Source organism: Macaca thibetana, chromosome 3, assembly GCF_024542745.1.
Source record: "Macaca thibetana thibetana isolate TM-01 chromosome 3, ASM2454274v1, whole genome shotgun sequence".
NCBI lineage: Eukaryota > Metazoa > Chordata > Mammalia > Primates > Cercopithecidae > Macaca > Macaca thibetana.
In genome coordinates, this window is record NC_065580.1 from 125,752,391 (window position 1) to 125,778,428 (window position 26,038).

The 26,038-nt window shown below is 44.6% G+C and overlaps 1 protein-coding gene across 2 annotated transcripts in view; it reads right to left on the bottom strand.

The window, feature by feature from the left end:
- VOPP1 (VOPP1 WW domain binding protein) overlaps window positions 1-26,038 on the bottom strand; it is a 104,778-nt gene that overhangs the window by 70,219 nt on the left and 8,521 nt on the right. Inside the window, exon 1 of one of the 2 annotated variants that reach the window (XM_050783538.1) lies at window positions 14,944-15,951. The exons of the other annotated variant lie outside the window; for it this stretch is intronic. Coding sequence (XP_050639495.1) covers window positions 14,944-15,116 — 173 coding nt within the window. The 5' untranslated portion in view covers window positions 15,117-15,951. Of the gene's footprint in view, window positions 1-14,943; window positions 15,952-26,038 lie in introns of those variants that run through there. 2 annotated transcript variants of the gene reach the window in all.

Below are 26,038 nucleotides of genomic sequence, written 5' to 3' on the forward strand. Positions count from 1 at the left end.
CACCTGAGCGTGTGAGCCTGTCCTTCGTGCTCCGCTAGGCAGAAGGATGCAGGCAGCGCACCTCCTCTCCAGCCAGTAGCCCACAGTCCTGTCACTGCTGGGTCACACGCAGCCCTCCAATACGGAGCACACATAAATAAACTCTGGTGCCCGCAGAGCCCACAGTATCCTCCTCTGTTGAGTGGTGAGAACATCTACCATGGAGGACGCTACAAGGATTCAAGAAGCCAGCATTTGTGACAGTGTGAAAAGCGGGTCTGGCCTCCAGGCCCAGGCCACCAAGGAGCATGCACTTCCCACAGGCCCCACTTCCCCTCCAACTTCCACTACTCCAAACCCATGAAAGGGGGAACTGCCCACAGAAGTTCATTCTCCCCCAAACCACTTACTAAGTGCCAAGTGGCCCTGCCAGGCAGAGACAGAGGCCAGTGTGAATCTGGGCCTTTTCCTGCCCACCTGCCATTCCTCTCCACCAGCTGGCGAGGAGGCCCCGGGAGCCCCCACTAGGCTCACAGGCCCAGACCCAAACGCTGCCTGTCCAGCCTGGCCCGACCACACTAAGCTGCCCTCTGCCTCTCCCACCTTATGGCTTCAAGACACCTCTTTCACCAGCTGAAGTAGTGGAGAACTTCTCCTGCTGATCCCCTCTAGAGACTGCTCTCATTGCAGAAGTGTTTCTGGAATATGAAGTGTTGAAAGTCAGTCTATTTTGCTACAAACCACCCTGAGAAGCAATTTGCAAACGCTATCCCTTATCAGTCCGCACTTGGGAACTCTCTTCTGCAACTGAGCTACACTCTCTGGTCCTTCTCTAGGCCCAGGTGAAGATGCAGCCATAGTCCTTCCAGTATGCAAAGCATTATGAAGCTGCAAAGAATAAATCCAACATCTTACTCAGACTTATTCCTGAAATGAACAATGTTTACATTCTTTGCTAACTTGATGCTCAAATGTCCTCTCAAAATCTAAACACAAGCCCTTCCTGCCAGGCTACACAAACCACACAAAAGAACAACCCTATGGTCCGAAGACTGAGGATTCCACAGTCCAGCTGAGGATCACTGTAAACTGCTTTACATGGTTTAATGGCAAACATAATAGTCCATCTATACAAACTTGCAAGAGCACAGAAGACCGACACCCAAGAGTTTTACCGAGCATTGTGTGTAACGGCAGAAACAGCTACAAACTACTTAGCTGTTCATCAAGAGAGGGTGGATTAAAATGAGTCATGGCCATTCCTATAAAGGAACACTTTGTAACTCCAAGGGGAATGCTGTGGGTTTGAGCTGCCGCTGAGGAAACATCTCCAAGCAACATTTCTTAAGAAAAAAGGAGAAACAAGATGCAGAACACTGTGTATAATATGATCCCATCTGTGTATTTTTAACCCACTATTTGGGTATACAAACAAAAAATAAAGTAAGAGTTACACAAGAAACTTATCAGAGAGGTAAGCCTCTTTCTCTGCTGAGGGTCTAGGGTTGAGAAGGTATTGCGGAGGGAAGGGTTTCATTCCTTTTTGTTTCATTCCTTTAAAAAGGGGGGAGGGGTGGGCACGGTGGCTCACACCTGTAATCCCAGCACGTTGTGAGGCCGAGGCAGGCAGATACCTGAGGTCAGGAGTTCAAGACCAGCCTGGCCAACATGGTGAAACCCCCGCCTCTACTAAAAATATAAAAATTAGCCGGGCATGGTGGCACACCCCTGTAATCCCAGCTACACAGGAGGCTGAGGCAGGAGAATCGCTTGAACCCGGGAGGCGGAGGTTGCAGTGAGCCAAGATCGCGCCACTGTACTCCAGCCTGGGCAACAAGAGCGAAACTCCATCCCCCTCCAAAAAAATGTACGTGCACTCATTGTATTTAAAAACTTAAAACCACCAAATCAATTATCTATGAGAATCAGGAACAAGATCAACACATGAAATCCCCAGATGATTTAAGAATTCCATTCCAGTTGGTATTCAACCCTTTATCACAAAGATTCAACCAAACTGAATTCAGCTTCTCCCCATTCCTCTCTCCCTGCCTGTCCTTAAAACAAAACTAATGAGCTGTTAAAGGGACACATGTGAGACTGAAAGGGAAGGAAATAAATGATGTGAATAATTCACAACGGGATCATCAGCCCCGCTGTGAGCTCAACAGCCCCTGACACGATGGAGCTGAGTCCCTCTGGAGGTGGTGTGCTGAAGGGAGACTGCCTTCCTGTGTGGACCTGGGACAGAGGTGGCCACAGGCAGGCTCAGTAAGTGGTTGCTGAACCAACTATATGGACAGGAACCAGGGCTCAATGGATAAACATGTTATGTATACACACATACACGCATATTTGCACACAACATAAAAGTGCACACACACACACAGCCTCCCAAATAAGGAAAGAGCAAGAAGAACACTCATGAATTAAGACAGACAATCCCCAACTTAGGGATGGTTTAAAATTTAGGGCTCATTTTCTCGCAGAAATGATGGTATAAATGTTGGCGAACTTTCCTGGCTAGCTAACTTATGTCTGTTTAGCTCATAAAATAAATGAACTCCCAGTCAAGCGCAGTGGCTCGTGCCTATAATCCCAGCACTTTGGGAGGCCGAGGAGGGCGGATCACGAGGTCAAGAGATCGAGACCATCCTGGCCAACATGGTGAAACCCCGACTCTACTAAAAATACAAAAATTAGCTGGGTGTGGCGGTGTGTGCCTGTAATCCCAGCTACTTGGGAGACTGAGGCAGAAGAATCACTTTAACCCTGGAGGCGGAGGTTGCAATGAGTCGAGATCTCGCCACTGCACTCTAGCCTGGCAACAGAGCAAGACTCCGTCTCAAAAATAAATAAATAAATAAAAATAAATGAACTCCCATTCCGTCCTTGTGTTTGATTGGCCCAGACTGTCTGCCGAGGAGACCCCGCATGCCCTCAGGGAGGCCTCCTGGTTAGACCCCTGAACTTCACCAACACTGCTGTGCTTCTATGCTCAGCAGCTTCAAGGGATGACCTCCACCTGGTGCCCAGCCCAGTACACACAAGGAGCAGAAGTTCCATGTATATGAACTCAGGGCTTCTCCAGACACCACGGGCACTGCCCTCACAGAGCCATTCACCTGCAGGCTGCTTCTCCTAAGTGTCAGGTCTTCACCTCCACTGCGGCCTCAATTTAGGGAATTTACTACTGAATTCGCTGCCAAGACGACACTGAGACAGAGTCGATGCCACCATTTTACAGCATTGTTTATTTTTATGTTTGGCTTAGATCTCAAAAAGGGTCTGAGAAGGCTTACAGAAATAAATACCATTTTAAAATACAAGGAAAAAGGCAATACCAAAAGCAAAAGTAATGAGAAAAAAATACATAAAGTGGACTACAATGAAATTTAAAACTCTTGGGCTGCAAACAATACCATAAAGAAAGTAAAAAGACAACCCACAGAAATGGGGGAAAAAAAAAAACTTGCCCATTATCTAGCTGATAAGGAATGTGTTTAAAGTCTTACCGCTCAATATAAAAAACAGAAGCCATTAAACATGGGCAAAGGAGTGACTGCTAGTGGGTACAGGGTTTCTTTGTTGGTGATGAAAATATTCTTGATTGTGGTAACACTTGCATAACTTTGTCAATATATGAAAAATCTCAGAATTGTACACTTAAAAGTGGATAAATTATATGATATTTAAATTCTATCTTAATAAACATTTTTTAAAAGGGCAAAGGATTTGGACACACATTTCTCCAAGGAAGATAATGCAAATAGCCAATAAATAAATGAAAAGAAGCTCAATAACATTAGTCATTAGGGAATTACAAGTAAAAAATCACTGTGAAATACCACTTCACACCCACTGGGGAACATCACACACCGGGGCCTATCATGGGGAAGGGGGAGCGGGGAGGGATGGCATTGGGAGTTATACCTGATGTAAATGACGAGTTGATGGGTGCTGATGAGTTGATGGGTGCAGCACACCAACATGGCACAAGTATACATATGTAACAAACCTGCATGTTATGCACATGTACCCTAGAACTTAAAGTATAATAATAATAAATAAAATAAAATAAAATAAAAGATAAAAAAAAAGACAGACAATAACAAGTATTGGCAAAATGTGGAACAATTTGACCCCTCATACATTGCCGTTGGGAACAGAATGGTGCAGCAGCTTTGAAAATCAGTCTAGCAGTTCCTCAAAAGGCTGAACAGTCATCACATAACCTAGCAATTCCACTTGTAGATATTTATCCAAGAGAAATGAAAACATATGTCCACAAAGACCTCTACACAAATGTTCACAGCAGCATTATTCACAATAGCCAAAAAGTGGAGACAATCCAAATGTCCATCAACTGCTGAATGGATAAACAAATGTGGTGTATCTGGTTATTTAGCAATGAAAATGAAGTACTGATTCATGCTATAACACAAGAGAAGCCCATCCTAAGGGACCACATGTTATATGATTCCATTTATATGACATGCCCAGAAAGAGTAAATTAACAGAGACAGAGAGTAGATTAACGGTTCCTCAGGGCTGGGGTAGGGTGGGGCAGAATGAGGAGTGACTGCTAATGGTACAAGTTTTCTTCTAGGAGCAAAATATTCCAAAATTGGATTGTGATGATGGATGAAAAACCCTGCAACTGTATCAAAAACTGAATCATACAATGTAGATGGGTGAGACAATGGCATGGGAACGACATCTCAATAAAGCTGTTTAAAAAAATAAGAAAAATCCAGCATGTATTTTTTTAACAAATTTGCATGGATTCCTAATAGCGGTACATATTCATGGATTACACATGATATTTTGATCCAAGCATACAATGTGTAATGACCGAATCAGAGTAACAGAAATATCTACCACCTCAAATATTTATCACTTCCTGTGTTGGGAACATTCCAAATTTTCTCTTCCAGCTATTTTGAAATATATAATTTTTGTTAACTATAGTTGCTCTAGTGTGCTACCGAACACCACATCTTATTCCTTCTAACTGTATTTTCATGCCCATCAAGTAACCCCTCTCCATCCCCCTCTCCCCACTACCCTTCCCAGCCTCTGGTAACCACTATTCTTTTCATTACCTTCATGAGATCTAATATTTTAGCTCCCACATATGATTAAGAACAGACAGGCTGGCATGGTGGCTCATGCCTGTGACCCCAGCACTTTGGGGGGCCGAGGCGGGCAGATTACTTGAGGTCAGGAGTCCACGACCAGCCTGGCCAACATGGTGAAAGCCCATCTCTACTAAAAATACAAAGTTAGCCAGTTGTGGTGGTGCATGCCTACAATCCCAGCTACTTGGGAAGCTGAGGCAGGAGAATCACTTGAACCCCAAAGGCAGAGGTTGCAGTGAGCTGAGATCATGCCATTGCACTCCAGCCTGGGAGACAGAGCAAGACTCCATCTCAAAAAAAAAAAAAAAAGGAACAGGCAATATTTGTTTTTCTGTGCCTGGCAAATCACTTAATGTTCTCCATGTTGATCCACATTACTGCAACTATCAGGATTTCATTCTTTATTATGGCTTTATAATATTTCATTGTGTATATAAAACCACGTTTTCCTTATCAATTCATCTATTGATGGCATTTAGGTGGATTCCTTTTCTTGGCTATTAACAGTGCTGTAACAAACATGGGAGTACAAATATCGCTTCAATATGCTCATGTCCTTCCTTGGACAAATGTGTGTCCAAATCCTTTGCCCATTTAAAATACCTGGCAATGGGATTGCTAGATCATAAGGTAGTTCCATATTCTTAGTTTTCTGAAGAGCCTCCATAGTACTAACTTACATTCCCACCACCAGTGTTCAAGAGGTCCCGTTTCTCCATATCCTCACCAACATTTATTTTCAGTCTTTTTGATAATCGCCATTTTAACTGAGATGAGGTGATATTGCACGGTTTTGACTTGCATTTCCCTAATGATTAGTAGTGTTGAGTATTTTTTCATATACCTGTTGGCCATTTGTAAGGTTTTTTTTTTTTTTTTTTTTTTTGGAGAAATGTCTATTCAAATAATTTGTCCATTTTTAAATCAGATTATTTGGTTTTTTGCTATTGAGTTGTTTGAGCTCTTTATATATTCTGGTTATTAATCCCATGTCAGATGAATAGCCTACAAATATTTTCTCTCATTCTGTGAGTTGTCTTTTCACTGCTGATTGTTTTCGTTGCTGTGCAGAAACTTTTCAGCTTGATGTAATCGTATTTGTCAATTTTTGTTTTGGTTGCCTGTGCTTTTGAGGCCTTACCCAAGAAATCTTTGCCCAAAACAATGTCCTGAAGCATCTCCCCAAAGTTTTATTTTAGTATACTACTTTCATAGCTGCAGGTCTTACATTTAAGTCTTTGTTTGATTTTCAGTTGATTTTTGTATATGGCGAGAAATAGAAGTCTATTTTCATTCTTCTGCATATGGATATACAGTTTCCCCAGCACCATTTATTGAAGAGACAATGTCCTTTCCCTAGTGGATGTTCTCAGCCCCTTTGTCAAAAATCAACTGGCTGTAAATGTGTGGCCCAGCATTCTTCTGTGTTAATTTGTAAAACATATTCTTTCAAAGATTTTAGCTGACCAAAAGCGACACAAGAAGAAGAAAATATGATGAAATTGGAACAAAATAAATGCACACAATGGCATGGTTTTCATGGTTTGGGGCAGTAGGGCTGGTGGGGGAAGGAGATGGCCCCACACTAAGCTCTAGGCTCTGGGCCAAGGCAGAATGGGGAACGCTGTTAGTCACAACATCACAGTGTGCACCAGATGAAAAAACTTGTGAGAAGAGATAGTCTTTCTTAAGAAGAAAACAGTCTTTCTGATACTGGAATGTGCTGAAAACTTCTTTCTGGGTCTTCCCAAAAAGAATGCAGCTCCAACTGGCGTGGAAGAGTGGGGGTTTCAGGGAAGACCTCCCCAGAGGGGAAACTGAAACTGACGAATGTAATCTGACATTTAACTCTGGAAAGCGTTGTGGAAGGCTTCGGCAGAGTTGGTGGAGACCACAGAACTCAAGCGAACATTTGAAATAAACTAAGCTAATGAAACCATGAGGCCATTTTGAACTCAAGGAAAATAAAAAAGTTGTCCAATAAAAGCGCAATTTTAGTGTTCTACACAGCTCAACAGTCAGCAAAACGGAGTCACAATAATGACAATACTAAATGTGAATTTAACCAGATATTTTATATACATTTTTCTGGTACTGATATTAACAGATATACTGAGACGATAGAGGAAGAGAGATTAAATAATGTCTAGCACTGTTAAATCAAGAGCTAGAAGGTATGCATATTATTTTAAAATTCGGAGGCAAATAGTAAAAGAACCAGCTAAGTAAGAGTTGAAAGTAGTTCTTCTGAGAAGCAGACCACAACGGTGGGGCATGGGGAAGACTGTGTTAAGCTCTGACATTATTAAACTTTCCATTTATATGCATATATTAGTTTATTTAAAAATGAAATAAACTTTTTGAATACAGGAAAAGTCACTTACGGTCAATGTTGCCTGTGATCACTATTTCTTCAAAGGGGCACAGGTAAGACCACACTAGGAGAAGAAAACTCTTTCAACAGGAGGGGCATCCCACTGGGTCACTGAAGCCCCCAGTTCTGTGAGGTCCAAGAACGTGGTGCTCTCCCCTCGGAGGCCTGTCTTGATGTCAGGATCCCACCAACCCCAGACAAAGCAGCACACACCTGACCCGTGGCAGGAGGCAGGCACTCAGAGGCAGAGTCAGGAGGGAAGAAGCTTGCTCTCCCCCTCCCTCTTTCTGGCCCAGTATGTATGGCTGAATTTACCTTAGGATAAAAACAGGTATGACTACACTCCAGTGTGACTAGAAAAATAACACAGGCGTGACTGCAGTTGGAATCACAGCTTGTGGGCCACACTGGTTACACATCCACCGGGACTCAAGAGGGATCCACTGAGCTGAACACCACCTGCTCGTGCTCTGTGCCTAAGGCTCCCTGTCTGGCAAGCCCCATGGAAGCTCACAGATCTATCATTTGTGGAGAGTTGCAGCTCTTGTGTTTAAAAACGAATGATTTGGCTGGGTGCAGTGGCTCACACCAGCACTTTGGGAGGCTGAGGTGGACGGATCCCTTGAGCCCAGGAGTTTGAGACCAGCCTGGGCAACACAGCAAACCCCAACTCTACAAAAAAAATAAATAAATAAAACACAAAAATGAGCCAGGCGTGGTGGCACATGCCTGTAATACCAGCTATTCAGGAGGCTGAGGTAGGAGGATCACCTGAGCCTGAGAGGTTAAGGCTGCAGTGAGCTGTGATTGCACCACTGCCCTCCAGTCTAGGTGACAGAATGAGACCCTGTCTCAATTAAAAATAATAATAATAAAGAAAAGAAAAAGTGAAAAAAAGGAAGGATTTATTGAGCCCAGCTGTTCAATCAGCTCACAGATACTCACTCAGACTCCACAGCTCTGGCCTGTGCTAGAAGCCAAGGACTCAGTCATGAGCAGGGCAGAGGTGATGCCATCTCCTGAGTTACAAGACAGTCAAGGGAGATGTAGACAGGATCTGGCCCATGAATGAAGGTATAATTCCCAGGTAGTTCACTAAGTTGAGAAGAGTTGTAAAAAGAGAACACTTAACACTTAAGGGAAAGGCAGAATTATATGCTCTATGGACCATGAGGTGGTAGGATGCAAGAAGTTTTGGCAAAACCGAAAAAAGCCTAAATCAATATGCCATGCTGGACTGAATCCTGCAACAGAAAAAGGGACATTAATGGAAAAATTGGAGAGATCCAAATAAAGCAATTTTAATTAATAGCAATATACCAATGTTGGTTTCCTTTTTAGGCAAATGCAGCATGGCAATGTAAGTTGTTAAATTAGTGGAAACTGAGTTATACAGCAACTCTGTATTTGCTTTGCAAATGTCCTTTGCAAATTTTCTGTAAATCTAAAATTATTCCAAAATTAAAAGTTGATTTTAAAAATATATAAATATATTGTGCTCCCCTGCTAAGAAATAAGTGATACCAGCACCACCACCACCACCCCTGAAATAAGGCCCCAGTTTTGAAGCACAGAGCCCAAAGGGAGGGGTGATGGAGCGGAGGCCAGCAGGCTGAGAACTCAGGCCACGCAGACCCTGGGAGGCTAAGCCATGGGATCAGGCCTGCATCCTAAAACCAACGGGAAGCACCTCCACAAATGGGAGCTGCAGGCCTTGTCCCCAGTGCCCCTGAACATGGAGAAGGACAGCCTTCATTTCACTCATGAGCAAGCTAGAGCAGAGATGACTCAGCAACGCAGCTCTCTCGACCCACATTCTGCCAACCGCCCAGACTGGCAGAAGGCCATGCAAATTGTAATCCCTCTGACCTGGATTTTAGCAGCCCCAAGTCAGCTGTTAAGACTTGGGAGAAGCCGACAGAGCTGTAGGAGGGAGTGGTGGGTTGGGTATTGATTCCACAGTTCTCACCTAATGTCAGCTAACACCCAGATCCAACCCTGTCCTCCCTCTAAGGCTGGGGATGGGGGACAAAGAGGCTCCAGGGGTTCCACAGATAACAGGACCCCAACAGGACTGAGGCTACCTTCCCCCTGGGGCAAAATGAATAGAAGCAGTGGCAGGCAAGGTGAACTCCAAGGCTTTCTAAGGTTGATGCCACACACACACCGAGGCTGGGAGTGAAATCTGGGCTAATGTACAGTGAAACCCTAGTCTTCTCTGACATGTAAGTACAGGAATCTTTAAACATAAGCCTCTGCGTACCAATAAACCTTGCCAACTTTTTGGGAGTTACAGAATCTCATGTAAACTTAACAACAGGAATACACATTTACAGAGAGCTCTGGAGCACAGAACTAAGCATGCTCAGCATGCAACCCTTTACTTGACTGACAAATCAGTTGAGTTGGGAATGATCGTCTCCTACTAGCTACCAATAGACGTGTTTTGCTTGGCCCATGATAGCTTTAAGATAAAGAAACTTTACACAAAATCTAGATATTCAATTTTTCCTGAAAAATCCAAACACTCATTAACAATCAGCTAGACCTGAGTGGTGCCTGGTTCCTTCTTCCCCATCATACCTTTCACATGGCAAGATCTTTTCCATCTTACCACACTTCCCATCACTCCCTACTAGATGTGGCTGGGTAGGCTGTGCCCTGAGCCTGCAGGCATATGCATTTACCACCCTCTGCACAAACGATGTCTCTTCTTCCAACTTCTCTTAAAAGCACACCAGCAGTCTCAGTTACCTGTCTGATTCCCCTCCAACGGCTTTCTAAAAATGTCCTCCAAAATACCCGACAGTCACCTAAGAGCGTGACTGCAGATTCTGGGAATGCGAGCCAGGTCAACGGAGATGTGGTCTTAAATGACATTCAGTGGGATGAAAAATTTCTTTGGCACCCAAAGCTTTACCTTAGAAGTTCACGTCCTTGCATTCTATTTCATTTACACATGTTGTATTCTACACCATTATATATTTGCATTAAATTTCATACATAATGTTTTCAATTATTGATCAATCAAAAGGTTGCCTTTAACCCCCCACCCCAAAACATTTCAAGTAAAATGGAGGCTCCAGGAAGATCTGCCAGGTTTATGCTGCCTGTGTCTTCCCCTCCTCCCAGCACACTGCAATGACTAATTTGAGAAGAGCAGCGGCCGACTGCCTGGTCCTCAGAGGCTCCGCCCTCTGCCCTTCAGGACTTGGGGACACCTTGGGGGATCCTTGGCTTGCCTCCCTGTTTATCTTCTCACATTACAGCTGGGACGTGTATCTGTCCTCACTTACAGGGACCTGCATTCGTTCCAAACCTACTACTTACTTAGCATTCAGATGAGTCCCACACTCCCAAACATGCTGTCTGCTCTGTGCAGGCCATCCCCAGCAAGATGCATGGGTGTGGGTGAACAGGTCTGCTACTGGGGAGTACAAAGCTCTCTTTCATGCACACTTTCTAACGGACTCTAACCATCTTTACTTTTATTAGCCTTGTGCTTGGGTTTACCACATTCCTTTTGGCCTAAGACTACATTCAGAAATCTGGCAAATATAGTCCATAATCACCAGCATTCTTGCTCTGTAGATTATAAGTAGATGAAAGATGAAAGAAAACTGGCAAGCAACTGGGTTCTATAATAGGCACTGCAGGATCGTGAGATCCCAGCATTTCCCAAACCCAACAAAATCCACAACCCTGGGGAGATGTTGTTTTATCATCATTTGTATCTAGGAAGAGCCCAGGGTGACCACAGTGAGACTGGTCATCTGGAGGCATGGGGCCTGAGGGCAGACCTACCTATGAGGCATGGAAGTTGGGAGATTTAAACACAGGGGTAGGAGCGTGCCTAGAAGTGAAAACACCACTTCCAAGAGGTTTGCCAACAGACAATGGGCAGTCCAGGCAGCTAGAGACCAGGTACTCCAAATGCACCCTAAATTACCTAAAGGTTTGACAGGGGAGATAGGACCAGTTTATCACAAACCACTTCAAAACACTGAAAGCATCGAAGCTCCCAAATCCAAGGGCCATTTACATAGACAGTCATGGGCAAAAAGATGAACAAGGGGTCTAAGCCTCCCAATAATCTGCCCTTCACTCAGGGCAAGTGGCCCTCACAATCAGGCATACAGACTCCCTTGGACCAGGCAGACTGATGGCACATGCACAGGCCCATGGCTTAATTTCTCTTAAGATCCCCAAATCCGTAGCCAGTCTGGAGTCTGGACAAAAGCTGAAGAACCAAGTGACCCTAAAACATTGCTTCTGCAAATGGGACTAAACCAGACCTCAGTCTTCTACAGAGACCTTTTCCCTTTCTCCACTCTCAAAAAAAGGCTCTGCTCCACATCCAGCCTTCTGCTGCAGGTGGTCGGCAGGGGCGGGACACACTGGCAGACACTCTGCAGTGCGACCAGTCGTGTACCTTGGGACCTGGGCAGTTACCCTGGGAATAGAAACAAGCGGAAGAAGCACCTGCAATGAGCAGAAGCTCATCTACTTCCTTTCCCCAAACAGTACACTCCAGGCACACATCCACTTACACAAAGAACACCTCCTTCTTTCCAGACAAGAAAGTATGCACACATTCTGCAAGATATCCCCCTTTACAAAAATCCCACATATTAAAATGCCATCGCTCCCCTCCTCCATGAGCGGTGCTCTCAGATCTTGCTTGGAAAAATACTTTTTCCCACCCCCACCCCCATCATGGTCACTGCAGAGACTGCCTACAGTGACCAGGAAAACCAACAGTCCCTGGTCATCCACATCATGAGCCAGGCCTCTCCTCAGCATGATAGCCTGAGTGCCACCACGGGCCAGGCCAAGGGAACTGCAGAGCTGTGCACAGGTGCTACTCCCCAGAACAAGAGAGGGCCCTGGCAATGCCAGCGCCTGGGAGAGGGAACAGCATTTTCTTCACTGCATCAGTCCAAGGACTCCTGGCAGAATCCACTTCCTGGCATAGCAATAAGGCTGCCGTAAAAGCCAAGGGTGCGACACCAGCCCAACAGCAGCCACTAGATGCTGCAGTCTGGCAGGTGCCACCCTCTGGAGAGAAAATCTGCCAACACAGATTGTAAACAAATGTACCTAAGTGCACATAAATAAGGGCGAAGATCCAAACCTGGTAACACAGGGAACACTTATTTTTGCCCTAAGAAGCAATGATAGAATGTTTAACCCCATGGTCTCGTACACTACTGGAGGGAATATAAATTTGGTTTGAAAAAAAGCTTTCTGAAAGTTTACTGTCTGGAAAGATATATCAGGTGTCTTTAAATCTGTCAGTAAGCTCTGGTCTAGTCATTCCATTTCTAGAAATCCATCCTTTAAAAAAGTCCAAAATGTACAAAGATGTTCATTTCAGCATTCTTACAACATACAAAAATGGGAACAAGTTAAATATTCAATGTCAGGAGCACTCGCGAGTCCATCATTAGCCCTATCGTGAAGTTTCAGCCGCTAACGGGCTGATGGGTAATTTTTAATGGAATGGAAGTGCTCATGACAGCAGGATGCATGATTGGGTATATGTTAACAACCAGTGTATGAAAACTGCACAGAAAATGGCTGGAAGGAAAGAAAACATGATCTGTTTTCGTGTCTATATATTTTTCTACTTTTCAATTATTCCACAATTAGAATGCATTCGGCTTATTTTCATAATAAAATAATGAAATTTTAGAGTCAGAGACTACATTGGCTTGAATGAATCAGGGCAGGCTTCCTGGAGAAGGCTGTATCTAAAATGAGAACTGAGAGACAGGCAGTGAGGACAGCCCTAGAAGACGGAAGGGCATGGTGACAGGCAAAGGGACACATGACAGCATGAAGATGCTGAGTACTCCAGTTGGGTTGGCAAATCATCTTCCTGTTATGCAGAGAAAACAATGAACCATGAGCCCTACCATCCACCCAGACATAACTTCCCTCATCAGCCACTGCATTTTTCCAGACTTCTCTACAGCAAGGCACTGCGGGCTGTCGCTACCAATAAGACGAGCAAGGCTTCACGTGAAATAAACCTATTTGCCATGCTTGCTGCTGTTTCATCGCTCCTAGAGTCAATGGAAGTTTTCACTGACATCAAAGTAATGTCCTGGAATGTTAGAACATGGAGCACCAGAACTCCATGTGCACACCACACACCTGTGCTGGCAAATACGTCCCACGGGGCTGAAACAGCACAAAATGCTTTCCCTTCAAAATCGGGTTCTGAGAGCTCCCCAAAGCATGCCTTGAAAGTCAATTCTCCCATCAGATGCAAAGGATTAAATGCACAAACACTTGGTGTTTCTTTCCCTCAGGAACTCTGTCAATAAGCTCTGGTCTAGTTATTCCATTTCTAGAAATGGAATAGGTCACCTTGTTTTTCCCCCTTTCCTTAGGAAAAAGGAAAAGAAACTCCAAGTGGGGAAGGGTTCAACACGGTGACCCGTCAGGGCTGAGGTGGAGGAAGAGGGCCTCTCTTTCATCTCACATGCCATGGGAGGAAAAGCAGAAAAACTCTGAAGGAGGAAATTATCAAATACAAAATACATGCTGAAGGCTGGGTGGGGTGGCTCACGCCTGTAATCCCAGCACTTTGGGAGGCCCAGGCGGACCAATCACTTGAGGTCAGGAGTTCGAGACCAGCCTGGCCAACACGGTGAATCCCCGTCTCTACTAAAAATACAAAAATTATCCAGGAATTAGCCAGGCATGGTGGCGCACGCCTACAGTCGCAGCTACCTGGGGTGCTGAGGCATGAGAATCGCTTGAACTCGGGAGGCATAGGTTGCAGTGAGCCTCCAGTCTGGGCAACAAGAGTGAGACTGTGTCAAAAAAAAAAAAAAAAGGTGTTGACAAGGTGTAGAGGTGCAGGGAAAGCCCTCGGAGACAGGTTAGCCAGGTCAGGGACCAGTGACCCCATGGAAAAGGAAGCGGTGGACCTACAAGGGTCGAGGTCTGTGCCTCTGCTAGTTATTAACATGCACTGCAGGGCAAGACAGTCCACTGAGGGACTGGGTAAGACGGACAAATATAAGCACCTTTTGGATTCAGAAACAGCAATGACAAAAAGAAGGTAATTTAGCTGATTTTAAAACCTCTGTACAAAATGCCTCATCTCTCAAGAAGCTCAGACTATCATAAAATGCGGTTCTCTTCATAGGAATGGGGTGGGAAATAGTTTCCCATTTTTGTCTTAAATCAAATGGCTGCCTCTGTCAGAAAGCAGATGACACATACTAAGGATGCCAGCTACCCCTTATTAGACACTCATTATTTTTCAGACCTATATACACTCACACAGGATCTCCATGCTTACACATGCCCAGCAACACAAGCATGATTTTCCCAGGATGACAAATGAAGTCTAGGAAAATACCAAGTGACTGATGCCTCAAAAGAAAGTGCTGGAACCAGGTCTGTGTGGCTCCAAAGTTGCCCTTTTCCTACCACATGACACCGCCTTCCAACAATGGGGGGCACTCAGGTCCTGAAGCCCCAGCCCCTCCAAGGCAGGAGTCTCTTCGCCAGGTTGCCGGCACAGAGTTCACGCAGAAGCTAGTGAGGAAGCAGCAAGTGGAGCCTGTTCTCCTAGGAGACCTCCCAGGGGCTGAGTCACTCATCTGTGCTCAACCCAGAAAGGTGACGAAGCACTATGGCAACATGACAGGATTTCCTCCTAAACTCTTGAACCCAAAGAAAAAATTATACACGCTGCTAGCTGCAAATTGCTGACAAATGCTAAGGCACTTTAGGAAAAGACATGCAACTGAAATCTGTCTGCTGCACCATTCCAATCAAAGTCAGGTGGGAGCTTTTTGTCTGGGTTTCAGTGTTGTTGCTACAGCAAAAATGACAAATGCTTGACAATATAATTATGACTGTCAATCTTCCTAAAATAAACTTGGAAACATTCAAAGAGCAACAGCATAGGCAGATGAGTTAATTATATCTCATAATCTCATTTCTAATATATGTGTTGCCCTAGCAGGAGGCATTGTTGGAAAGGAGCTGCAGTTCATCTGTTATACAGGCTATTTTTATATTTAGATTCATGAATTTGGTTTTTCAAAAAGGGAATTTGTGGGAGACAGTTTTTAATGTAGCTCCTAACAGTTTCAACACCTAACAAGATTTTATTGGGGATACAGTTTCATTTCCACTTTTGCAGCACTTGGGAGGAGTCACCAGTAAAAACCTCTTTAAGGGGCCTGCTTCCCACAGTGAGGAAAATAAAAAGACTAGTCTGGGGAGCAACGGGCTGTTTTCCTATAAGACCCAAAGGTCACTAGGCTTGACTGTAAACTCCAACCCATTTACCATAAAATAAATAGTATTTAGATTATAGATCTAGGCCTAACAGTTCTGGTTTTGGTTTAACTATATCCCTTAACGAAACCAATGATACAAATTGGGGGTCAAAAGTAAATACTTTTCTCAACCCTTCCAGAAGCCGCCACTCCCTGGCCTCAATCCCTGCAACCCCACCCCACCCCCACCACACACACACCACGACTGCTTCCTTCCATCACATCTCAGAAAAAGAGCTCCATCTTCAAGCCCTAGTTCCCCTGATATCTCTGTGCTCCCTTCCCCTCCACTCTATACACACACACACACACACACACACACACACACACACAGACACTCACACACACACACAGACACTCACCCTCTTCCTAGGCTTAGCAACCAGGCATCATTTCCTTTCAGACTGCAGCCGCACAGCAGGGCTGCTCCCAAGTATCTCCTGTTCAGCCGCACAGGCTTGCACTGCACAACTCAGGGGACACATTGACAAAGACCACGCTGAGGAAGGCACGTCCTGGAGGGATCCATCTTGGCAACTGTAGCTGTTACCTGCCCTGCTCAAGACTCACCATATTAGACCTCTTTCCTTACCATCCTTCATGGTTGCAAAAATGCAAAAGCTTATCCAAAATTGTGATTACTGGTAAAGAAGAGAGACAGAGAGGTATGCCAATAAGAGTTTTATCTCTTGTTGAGAGATAGGCTCTAAAACTTTTCAAGTGGCTGGTCAATCCTAAAATGAAACAAGGTTACACATGTGTGATGCCTGCTGCCTCCTTTTCTAATATAGCACCTGGTTCAGGGCAAGGGCTGTGGAGTTGCCAAGGTCGGGAGAGGGCAGCTCTATCTCGTTCCCTTCAGGATCTCACAAGGCACTAAAGAGCACTGGGAACTAACTTGACGGTGACTATAATTTTTCCCATAGGCCAATAGGGCACCATTAGTGGATTTCAAGAAGAAAAGTAACAGATCAGACAAAGGTTTCGAAAGCTCACATGGGCAGAATGGAGGAGAAACATCTCAAGGACTATCCATGAGGAAAATGGCCTGAACTGAGTCAGGAATACAGAAAACGGGGCCTGGGAGAGGCACATTCTAGAAACTTTAAGGAGTAAAATAAAATCACAGAACTTGGGTTGCAGAGGATGCAGGCATGGTGGGGTTTCTGGAGCACTGTCCTGGATGGGTGGTGGTGCCACAGACTGACATAGAACCAACGGGCAGAGCTTTGGGGAAAAGGTGAGCTCTGCTTCAGTGTCTGAGGCCTCCAGGCCACCCTGGAGGAGGTCTCTGTTAGACAACTGGGTCGATAGGGGCTGGAGCTCAGCAGGGAATTCTTGGGCCAGAAACATAGATTTTGGAGACATTCATATAAACAACTGTCACTGAAGATCTAGATGTAGATGAGATTCCCCAGGATTTTTCACAGAATAAGGAGAGAAGGAAGACCTCACCCAAGCCCAGGAGACATCAGCATCTGAGGCTGAGATGAGGGTCTGGGAACAGAGAAGGAAAGCTACCGAGGTGGCTGATTTTTGCTGCATCTCAAGAAGGAGAAAATCAGGTGAAAGATGCTGTTTACAAATTAAACCACTACAATGAATCATGCCTCTAGGCCAAAAGAAAAATCCATCAGAAACTTAAGTTACATACAGAAATATACTTTTAAAAAGGAACCAGTCTTAAAATAAATTTCCAATCCGCCTGTAGAACTTGGAGAAGTAGTGGAGGGAAAAGGAGAGACGGAAGCAAAGCACAGGACCGGGACCCAAGCGTGAAGGGGGAAGGGACAGGGGAGGGAGGGTGCTCTGCATGGACAGCTTGCCCTCCTGTGCCTCCCGACCACCCCCAGCTCAATCGTTGGCCCCAGGGAAGCAGACTGCATGACAAATGCTCACTTTTAGCACTACTGTTTCCTCACATGTGAAAGCTGGAAAGAACAACTACTGCCTGTTTTCACTGCACAGATGACCTTTGCTAAATCCCTTAACTTCTCAACCTCACTTTGTGCATCTGTAAAATGAGCGGCAACACGTAGCTTCCAGGGCTACCGTGAGGGACACAGTGGGGGTAACCCCTAGGACACCGCACGGCACATTTTAGGTGCCAGGTAAGATCCAGCTCTTAGTAGTCGTGCCATTTGGGTCCATGGTATTGTTCTAAGCAGCTCTTCTCCTTTTCCTAAGTATCAGAGCTCCTCAGGCATAGGCTTCTCTTCATTTCACTAGTGTACACCTCATTATTATTAAATATGGTAGTAGTCATCAATTACCACACAGCAGGAGGCTCTGCTGGGAACATAATTCTTTACGAGAATTTTGAAACAATAAACTAAATTTTGCTTACATAGTTCCTGCTTACAAAAGCCTTTCGGGGACTGCAGTATCACAGAGACTGCTTATGCTGGACTCCCTTCAGTGAGCTCTGCTGAACGCAGCACAGAGCAAATAAATATAAACTAATGAATAACCCCAATAGCCATCAGCAAAACTCACTTGTGTTCTTTTCCATGTGTTGTTTCCCCGTAGATTTCCCCTATCTAATAACCTGTATATGATAATAAGAACATGGGTGTGTGCTGGAAGCCCCTCTGCTGCTTAACTATGTGGGGCCCCAAGCACTCAGTGTATGAAGCAGAAAGCTGCTGCACTCACCTACTGCCCCTAATGGCAGCCTCTGCTCTCTCCCAGCCACCTGCTGAGCTTCCTCTGAGACCTCCTGAGTCCAGCCTGCCACAAAGGGCTGGGCGAGTGCAGGCTACCTAGCAAGGGAGGAGGAGGTGGGAGAGGCAGGAGCTCAGCCCAGCAGGACAATGACCCTGACTCACTCCACCAGGTCTCAAGGCCACAAAGTGAGCCTTGCCAGTTCCTTCCTAAGCCACCCTCCAGTTCATAGACCTGTTCATCCACTTCTGGATTCCATGAGCCAAAATTCTCATCTTCCAAATTTCCACATCCTATTTGTAATAAAGACACATTACTTAGGATAACATGATTGAGTTTCTCAGTCTCTTAATAACCAAAATGCATAACGTGAACAGCAACAGGAACTCCCTCCGGCACAGGCCATGATGCAACCTCAAAGAGGTATGATTATATAAACTTTACACATTGGGGCCCTTAAGAACACACTCTGAAGTCTGTGAAAACAAACAAACCTAAAAGCTGTTGGAACCCCCCCAAAACACTTCAAGCTTTGACAGAAATGCGACTGTGATCTGAGTCCCATACGGTTACAATTTATGTTTCTCAGATTATAGATTAACTCATTTTCTTCTTTTTCTTGTTCTGTACATTGGCTAAAGAGAATTAAACCACGTCAGGGTCAAAAGCCTCCTGCCCTCTGAATTAATGACCCCTGCTATAGATTAACTCCCCCTCCATTGCCCTGCTTCGCTTAGACCAGATGAAAAAAAACCCAGGACTATTACACCTTCTGTTAAGAAAATGTTAAACATCCCCTCCCCAAAAAGAAACACCACCTATAGTCAATTAAATTGCTATAACCTACATACCAACCTTGTATGAATAATGTAATCCTGCTAAAAACTCCCGTCTCCGCCCACATAAATGAAGCCTTCACTTCCTACTTCAGAAAACTGACTCCATTTCTTTGGAGTTGGTGTTTCTGAGTGGCCTACCTCACACTTTGCACTTATTTAAATGCTCTTCAAATCAGATTCTGACCCCTTTCATTATTGTAGGTTGGCAAGTCAATCTGCTGAGGTTTGAATGCTAGGTCCCACTACAGAAAATCTTGAGAAAGCCCCAGTCTCCTGAGCCACAGTCCACTCATCTGCAAAATGGACAGGAGGGCAGCACGGAGCCTGGGGCAGGGGTGGGACGGCTTCACAGATTAAACGCCATGTGCTTAAAACAATGCTGTCATACGGCAAGCACCTGCTAAGTGCTGCTTATCACACTGCCACCATCATCTAGAGAAATAAAATAAGGTTGGAAAGTTTAAAAAAATAGTCAAACATAAGATGTTTAAAAAAAAAAGGACTTAAAAAAACCCATATGCTAGCAAGAAGGCTCCTATGTCTGTTCATATTTCAATCACTGGCTTCATAACCTGAAAATACCGATTCTTCAGGACCCATCTAACACCAACCCCACCCAAAATGAGTGCCCCATTAGAAAATATTGGAATATTGTGGGGATGGGAAAAGGAAGGGGCCAAGTAGCACTGACCAGCCACGAGAGAACAAAACACATACATAAGAAAGACATGCTGAATGCTGACTGATTTGCATTTTATGAGGAGCTGCTGCAACCCACATGTGACCACAAGGGCAGGACCAACCCCAGAGAATGGCAGAATGGAAGGTGCAAATGCGAGGGTGTGCAGAGCCTCTGAACAACCCAGGTCCGGGGACTCCAACAGGAGGACTCCTAACCATGCCAAACAATAAACTTCCTCCAAGTGTGCACTATTTGAATCAGGTTTCCTATCACTGAGGGTCAAAGACATTCTAATCAATATGCAGTTTAATAAGTACTCTGTGGGGCGCTGTAAGTAGAGACAGACAAGAAAATCCTTCAATAGAGAGTGGAATGGTGTTGCGTGGAGTTGGGAGGAGGGGAAATGAGGTGTTTGTCAAAAAAGTACAAAGTTTCAGTTATGCAAATCAGTGAGTCCTAGAGGGCTGCTGTGCCACAAAGGTCCTGCAGTTAACACTACTCTACTGTGTACTTAGAAATCTGCTAAGGGGTAGACCTTATCACACACAATAATAATAATAACCAGAGGGCAGGCAGAAACTTTTAGAGGCTTATGCATAACTTGTGGAGGTGGTTTCATGGGTACATACTTATCTCCAAACTCATCAAGTTGTATACATTAATTATGTGCAGCTTGTTGTATGTCAAAAAAATTAAATACAAAAGAATGCTGAATTTTAAGAAAAAGAATATCCTTCATATTTTTAATATGTTCTTTAAACTTCCCTCAGACAACTAAATGAAAACTCATACAAATAATGTGTTTCTCACCTGCTTACGTGTTCGGGTGTGCACACCTACAAGGGTGACAGATGATGATTTAATCAGGGAGAGGACCTGCCACCCCAGAAACACCCTGCTAATGCATTCCAACCATCTCTGCTCAGCCTCCAGAGAGCCCAGGCATCCCTGTCCAGAGGCTACCGTGCTGTGTCAGGTACTGTGAAGTCTCTTCACCTCCCAGATCCACCCACCCATCCATCCATGTCCCACCCCAGGCTCCTTGCAGACAAAGACCCAAAAGACATAGTAAAAACTTCAGACCACATACAGCCTCAAACACAGCATGGCTACAGAGTGAACACCAAACCCTGGCATCATTAGTAAAGCTGACTGACAAAGAGCTAGTTTAGTGTTCTGAGACCTTTTCAGCAATAATAATGCATAGTTGCTAAAAACCAAAGAAGAAAGCAAAGGAAAGGTCAGTGTTCAAGGTTAGTGACAAGATAGCCTCACTGAGAAGTTTAATACCATCCTGCATTTCCTTCTGAAGACATAATTGTACTAATTTTATTTGTGCCCAAAGCTTTGCAAAGAACTTAGCTATATGTAAGTCACTAAGTGTCCAGGGCGTTTTAGTCTGGTCCCTCATCCTCTGGACTGATGGCTTCAATGGGATCCTGAGCCATCCATCAAAAGAACAACCATACACACAACTAAATTCTGATAAACAAATTGGGAGTTAAAAACGGTACTGATTCTAGTGGTGACAATCATCACTAAATAAATCTACTTCCACTCTTGGCAGCTTCTCTGAATACATCACTCGGTCATGCTGACACTCAGAAAGGGACCAGAGACTCCTAATTAGGATGCCTACCCTTCCCATCTTATGGAGGAACGTGAGCACTGCCCATTAGCAAGCCCCTGAGAGCAGCCGCTGCCCCAGAGCTGACCGTTTGCCATTGGGCCGACCAACAGGCCACCACCACTGACCGTCTAATGCCTGGCTCAGCTCACCAGGGCCCAGATGTCGTGATTTTGAAGTCCTGCTCCTTTTCTGCCACGAAGTGATAAAAGCATCAATTGTATCAAGTAACCTGTGATCTCAATCTGTCCAAGGCTCTCATTATGAGAGAAAGCCTTCTCCCTATCTGCAATTTATCTTCTCGTGCAATTCAGAAAGTCAGAGGTGAATCTCAGCTTCCACTGGGGTGCCCAGCTATTAATAAAACCAACACATATTTTTCCTGTGTCATTCTATCAAGAACTCAAAGCATAAAACAGACCTGCAACCTATGTTAATGACTCCATCCCAACCCAGGGCACATGCAGTGCAACCGGCAAGTTCTCACTCATTCCAACACCCATATCAGCCCCACAGAAGAACCTCAGAATGTGGCAATGGAGTATAAAAACCTTTACTGGCCAGGCACAGTGGTTTACGCCTGTAATCCCAACATTGCACGAGGCCACAGCGGGCGGATCACCTGAGGTCAGGAGTTCCAGACCAGCCTGACCAACATGGTGAAACCCTGTCTCCACTAAAAATACAAAAATTAGTTGGGGATAATGGCACATGCCTGTAGTCCCCGCTACTTGGAAGGCTGAGGTGGGAGAATCGCTTGAACCTGGGAGGCAGAGGTTGTAGTGAGCCGAGATCATGCCACTGCACTCCGGCCTGGGCAAAAGAGTGAGACTCTGTCTCAAACGAAAACAAAAAAACCTTTACAAGTGATTTCACTATAATATCCATTTTAAGTAATATTTTTTCCAACCTCGTGGCAAGCAAACTAATGCCCCCTCCTGCCCACAAAGATGTCATCATCCTAATCCACCAAACCTGGGAGCGTCACCTTAGGTGGCAAAAGGGGCTTTGCAGACGTGATTAAGCTAAGGATCTTACAATGAGGAGATTATGCTGGGTAATTCAGGTGGGCCCAATGTAATCTCAAGAGTCTTTACAGTGACAGAGAGAGACAGAAGCATGAGAGAAATTAGAAGATGCAGAATCGCTGCTTCCCAGGGCCCTCACCACAATCGCTGTGCGACCTTCACTATGACCTGGAGGCCCAGGTCCTTCCCAGCTTACCTCTGTGGCTTACTTCAATGCAAAGTTCCTGACATCGCACCTGGGTCACCAACCTTTCCCCACTGAACTTCAAGTCTATATGCACCTTCCCTCTTGATGACCTCCTTACCTCCTTCCTCACACCCCCACTCCCCTTCCTAAGGCTAACCTCTACACCCAAGCTCCCAATCCCATCCCCCTCACTGTGTCAAACCCTTCTGGAACAGACAGGTCCTCTAGGAGCTTAAGGTCTAAAGAATTCACAGACCAGGACGGGCATGGTGGCTCACGTCTGTAATCCCAGCACTTTGGGAGGCCGAGGCAAGCGGATCACAAGGTCAGGAGTTCAAGACCAGTCTGGCCAATATAGTGAAACCCCGTCTCTACTAAAAATACAAAAATTAACCGGGTGTGGTGGTGGGCACCTGTAGTTCCAGCTACTCGGGAGGCTGAGGCAGGAGAATCACTTGAACCCGGGAGGCGGAGGTTGCAGTGAGCCAAGATCGCGCCACTGCACTCCAGCCTGGGTGACAGAGCAAAACTCTGTCTCAAAAAAAAAAAAAAAAAAAAAAGAATTCACAGACCGGCCCCCACCCCACCGCCCAAAAAAAAAAAAAAAGACAGGCAATTACAGTGTCTGAGCTCAGAGCACGTGGGAGTGCTTGCCCAGGGAACAGCTTGCCCAAGTCAGGCACTTAACTCATACCTGAGTGCACAATCAGAATAGCCTTCCATGATACCACCTGAGGGTCTTCAATTATGGTGGGGGTTGAAACGGCAAGGCCAAAGGGATGGGAAAACAGGAAGTGAAAGTATGGTGCCTTCAGGACCCACAGCCATCAGTTCAGTCTGCTGGGCTGGATGAAGATTTCTGATCCTCATCTATGCATCAGAAGCAATGTTCATCTGTTAAAAAATAAAGATGCCTAGGCTCCAGGTGCAGGTAATTGTTCAAAACTCCCTACCTCATTCTAATGTACAGCCAAAGCTGGGAATGGCAGGGAAGTCTCTGTAGACACTGAAAGCTTTCCAAGGGCACTCCTCCATACTGCTAAAGGATTCGAATTCCAAACCTTCAACCTCCACGGGTCTGCTTTCCTAAAGCTGACTGCCTGAGACACAGGCCCTGGTCCAGATGCTGGTCAAGTGACAGCGCTAATTCCCCATTTACAGTCACCCTTCTCCCCTTTTACAAAGAAAGGCACACCTCCCTCCCATTTCTCGTCTTACTGGGATGTGCTGGTCCAGAACTAAAAACTCTCTAAGGTACCAATCTAAGGCCACTGAAAATACCGGCAGTGACATTATTAAAGAGAAATTGTTCTGACACTTATCAAAATGGTAAGGCTTTATTCGAGACTATTGCAATAGGGGTTAACCTATCACAACACAGAAGCGAAACTGAGCTCAACTCCAAATACAACCAAAATGAGTGTGAATTCACAGCCAAGGAGCAGAGTGAGGGGTCAATGGATACGAAATTGCCGAGAGGAGAGGCATGACGGGTAGAAGTAAGGAGGAATTCCTGCTGAAGACAGCCTAAGGTGATGACATATTAAGGGTGATGGGATGACTTGGCAGGACTCTTGCTGAAACTGAGCTCCACTGAGGACAGACACAGAGGGCAAGGTGGAGACCTAGTGAGAAGAGGGCTCAGAGGATCCTAACCAAAGCCTGGTCAAGGGGAGAATTTTTGTCAACGCATGCCTTGCATCTCAACTGGTTTCAAATTCTTTGCTTTCAATTAAATTGAAAGATGACCTAATTGTAGATTACTATGCGCTTTGGGCACATAACTCGGAAGTTCAACATGAAACTTTTTCCATTTCCATCAGTTATACATGCCCTAACTTGAAATATCCTCGTCCATCTCACTCGGAAATTTATTTCCAGTAAATTTTACTGTTTATGTTTAATAATATTCAATTGGTAATACATGAACAGTGTCAATCAAATGTGCAATAAAAATGATAAATCAATTAGTCATTTTTAAATTTTTTGGAGGTATATCTGAGGAAATATTTTGAAAATTAATTTGGATACACATTTTGTTACAAAAATAGACTTTCAAGCATAAATATATTTCATTAGAAGAAAATTCTATAGGGAAAATAGAAAATCAAAAAAGGAATGCTATATTTGCAACCATTAGAGAAGATTATTTGCATATTTTTAAAAGAATGATAATCAGCATCAAATTGCTAATGGTATTTAGATTCCACTGAACACATTGAAAAAGTGATGTTATAGTTTAATTTTTAACAATGTTTACAATACATGAGAAATCAAATCTATTGTAACCATTTAAAAACTACGATAAACAAGATCACACAGGTTGAGTATCCCTTACCTGAGATGTCTGGGACCAGAAGTGTTTTGGATTTTGCATTTCTTTGGATTTTGGAACATTTGCAAATACACAGAGAAATATCTTGGGGACGGGACCCAAGTCTAAAGATGAAATTCATTTATGTTCATATATACCTTACACATATAGCCTGAAGATAATTCTATACAATATTTTTAATAACTGTGTGCATGAAACAATGTTTTGGGTGTGATCTGTCACATAAGGTCAGGTATGAAATTTCCCACCTGTAGCGTCACATTGGCGCTCAAAAAGTTTCAGATTGGCCGGGCGCGGTGGCTCAAGCCTGTAATCCCAGCACTTTGGGAGGCCGAGACGGGCGGATCACGAGGTCAGGAGATCTAGACCATCCTGGCTAACACGGTGAAACCCCGTCTCTACTAAAAAATACAAAAAAACTAGCCGGGCGAGGTGGCGGGCGCCTGTAGTCCCAGCTACTTGGGAGGCTGAGGCAGGAGAATGGCGTAAACCCGGGAGGCGGAGCTTGCAGTGAGCTGAGATCCGGCCACTGCACTCCAGCTCAGGTGACAGAGCGAGACTCCGTCTCAAAAAAAAAAAAAAAAAAAAAAAAAAAAAAAAAAGTTTCAGATTTTGCAACACTTAGGATTTTGGAACTTCAGATTAGGGTTGCTTAACCTGTATGTTCCACTTAAAATTATATGAGAAGGTATATAGTTTTTGAAAATTGCATAAGAGAGTATAAGAGCCAAAATTTTGACAACTTTTGAGCTAGAGAAAGCTGCTCAATTTGAGAGGAAAGAAAGGAGAATTCCTGAAGAAATTCTAAGGTGGAAAAACAGTGTTTGGAAGTTATTCTGAGAGCAGCAGAGAACAGAGATTGCAGAGATTTAA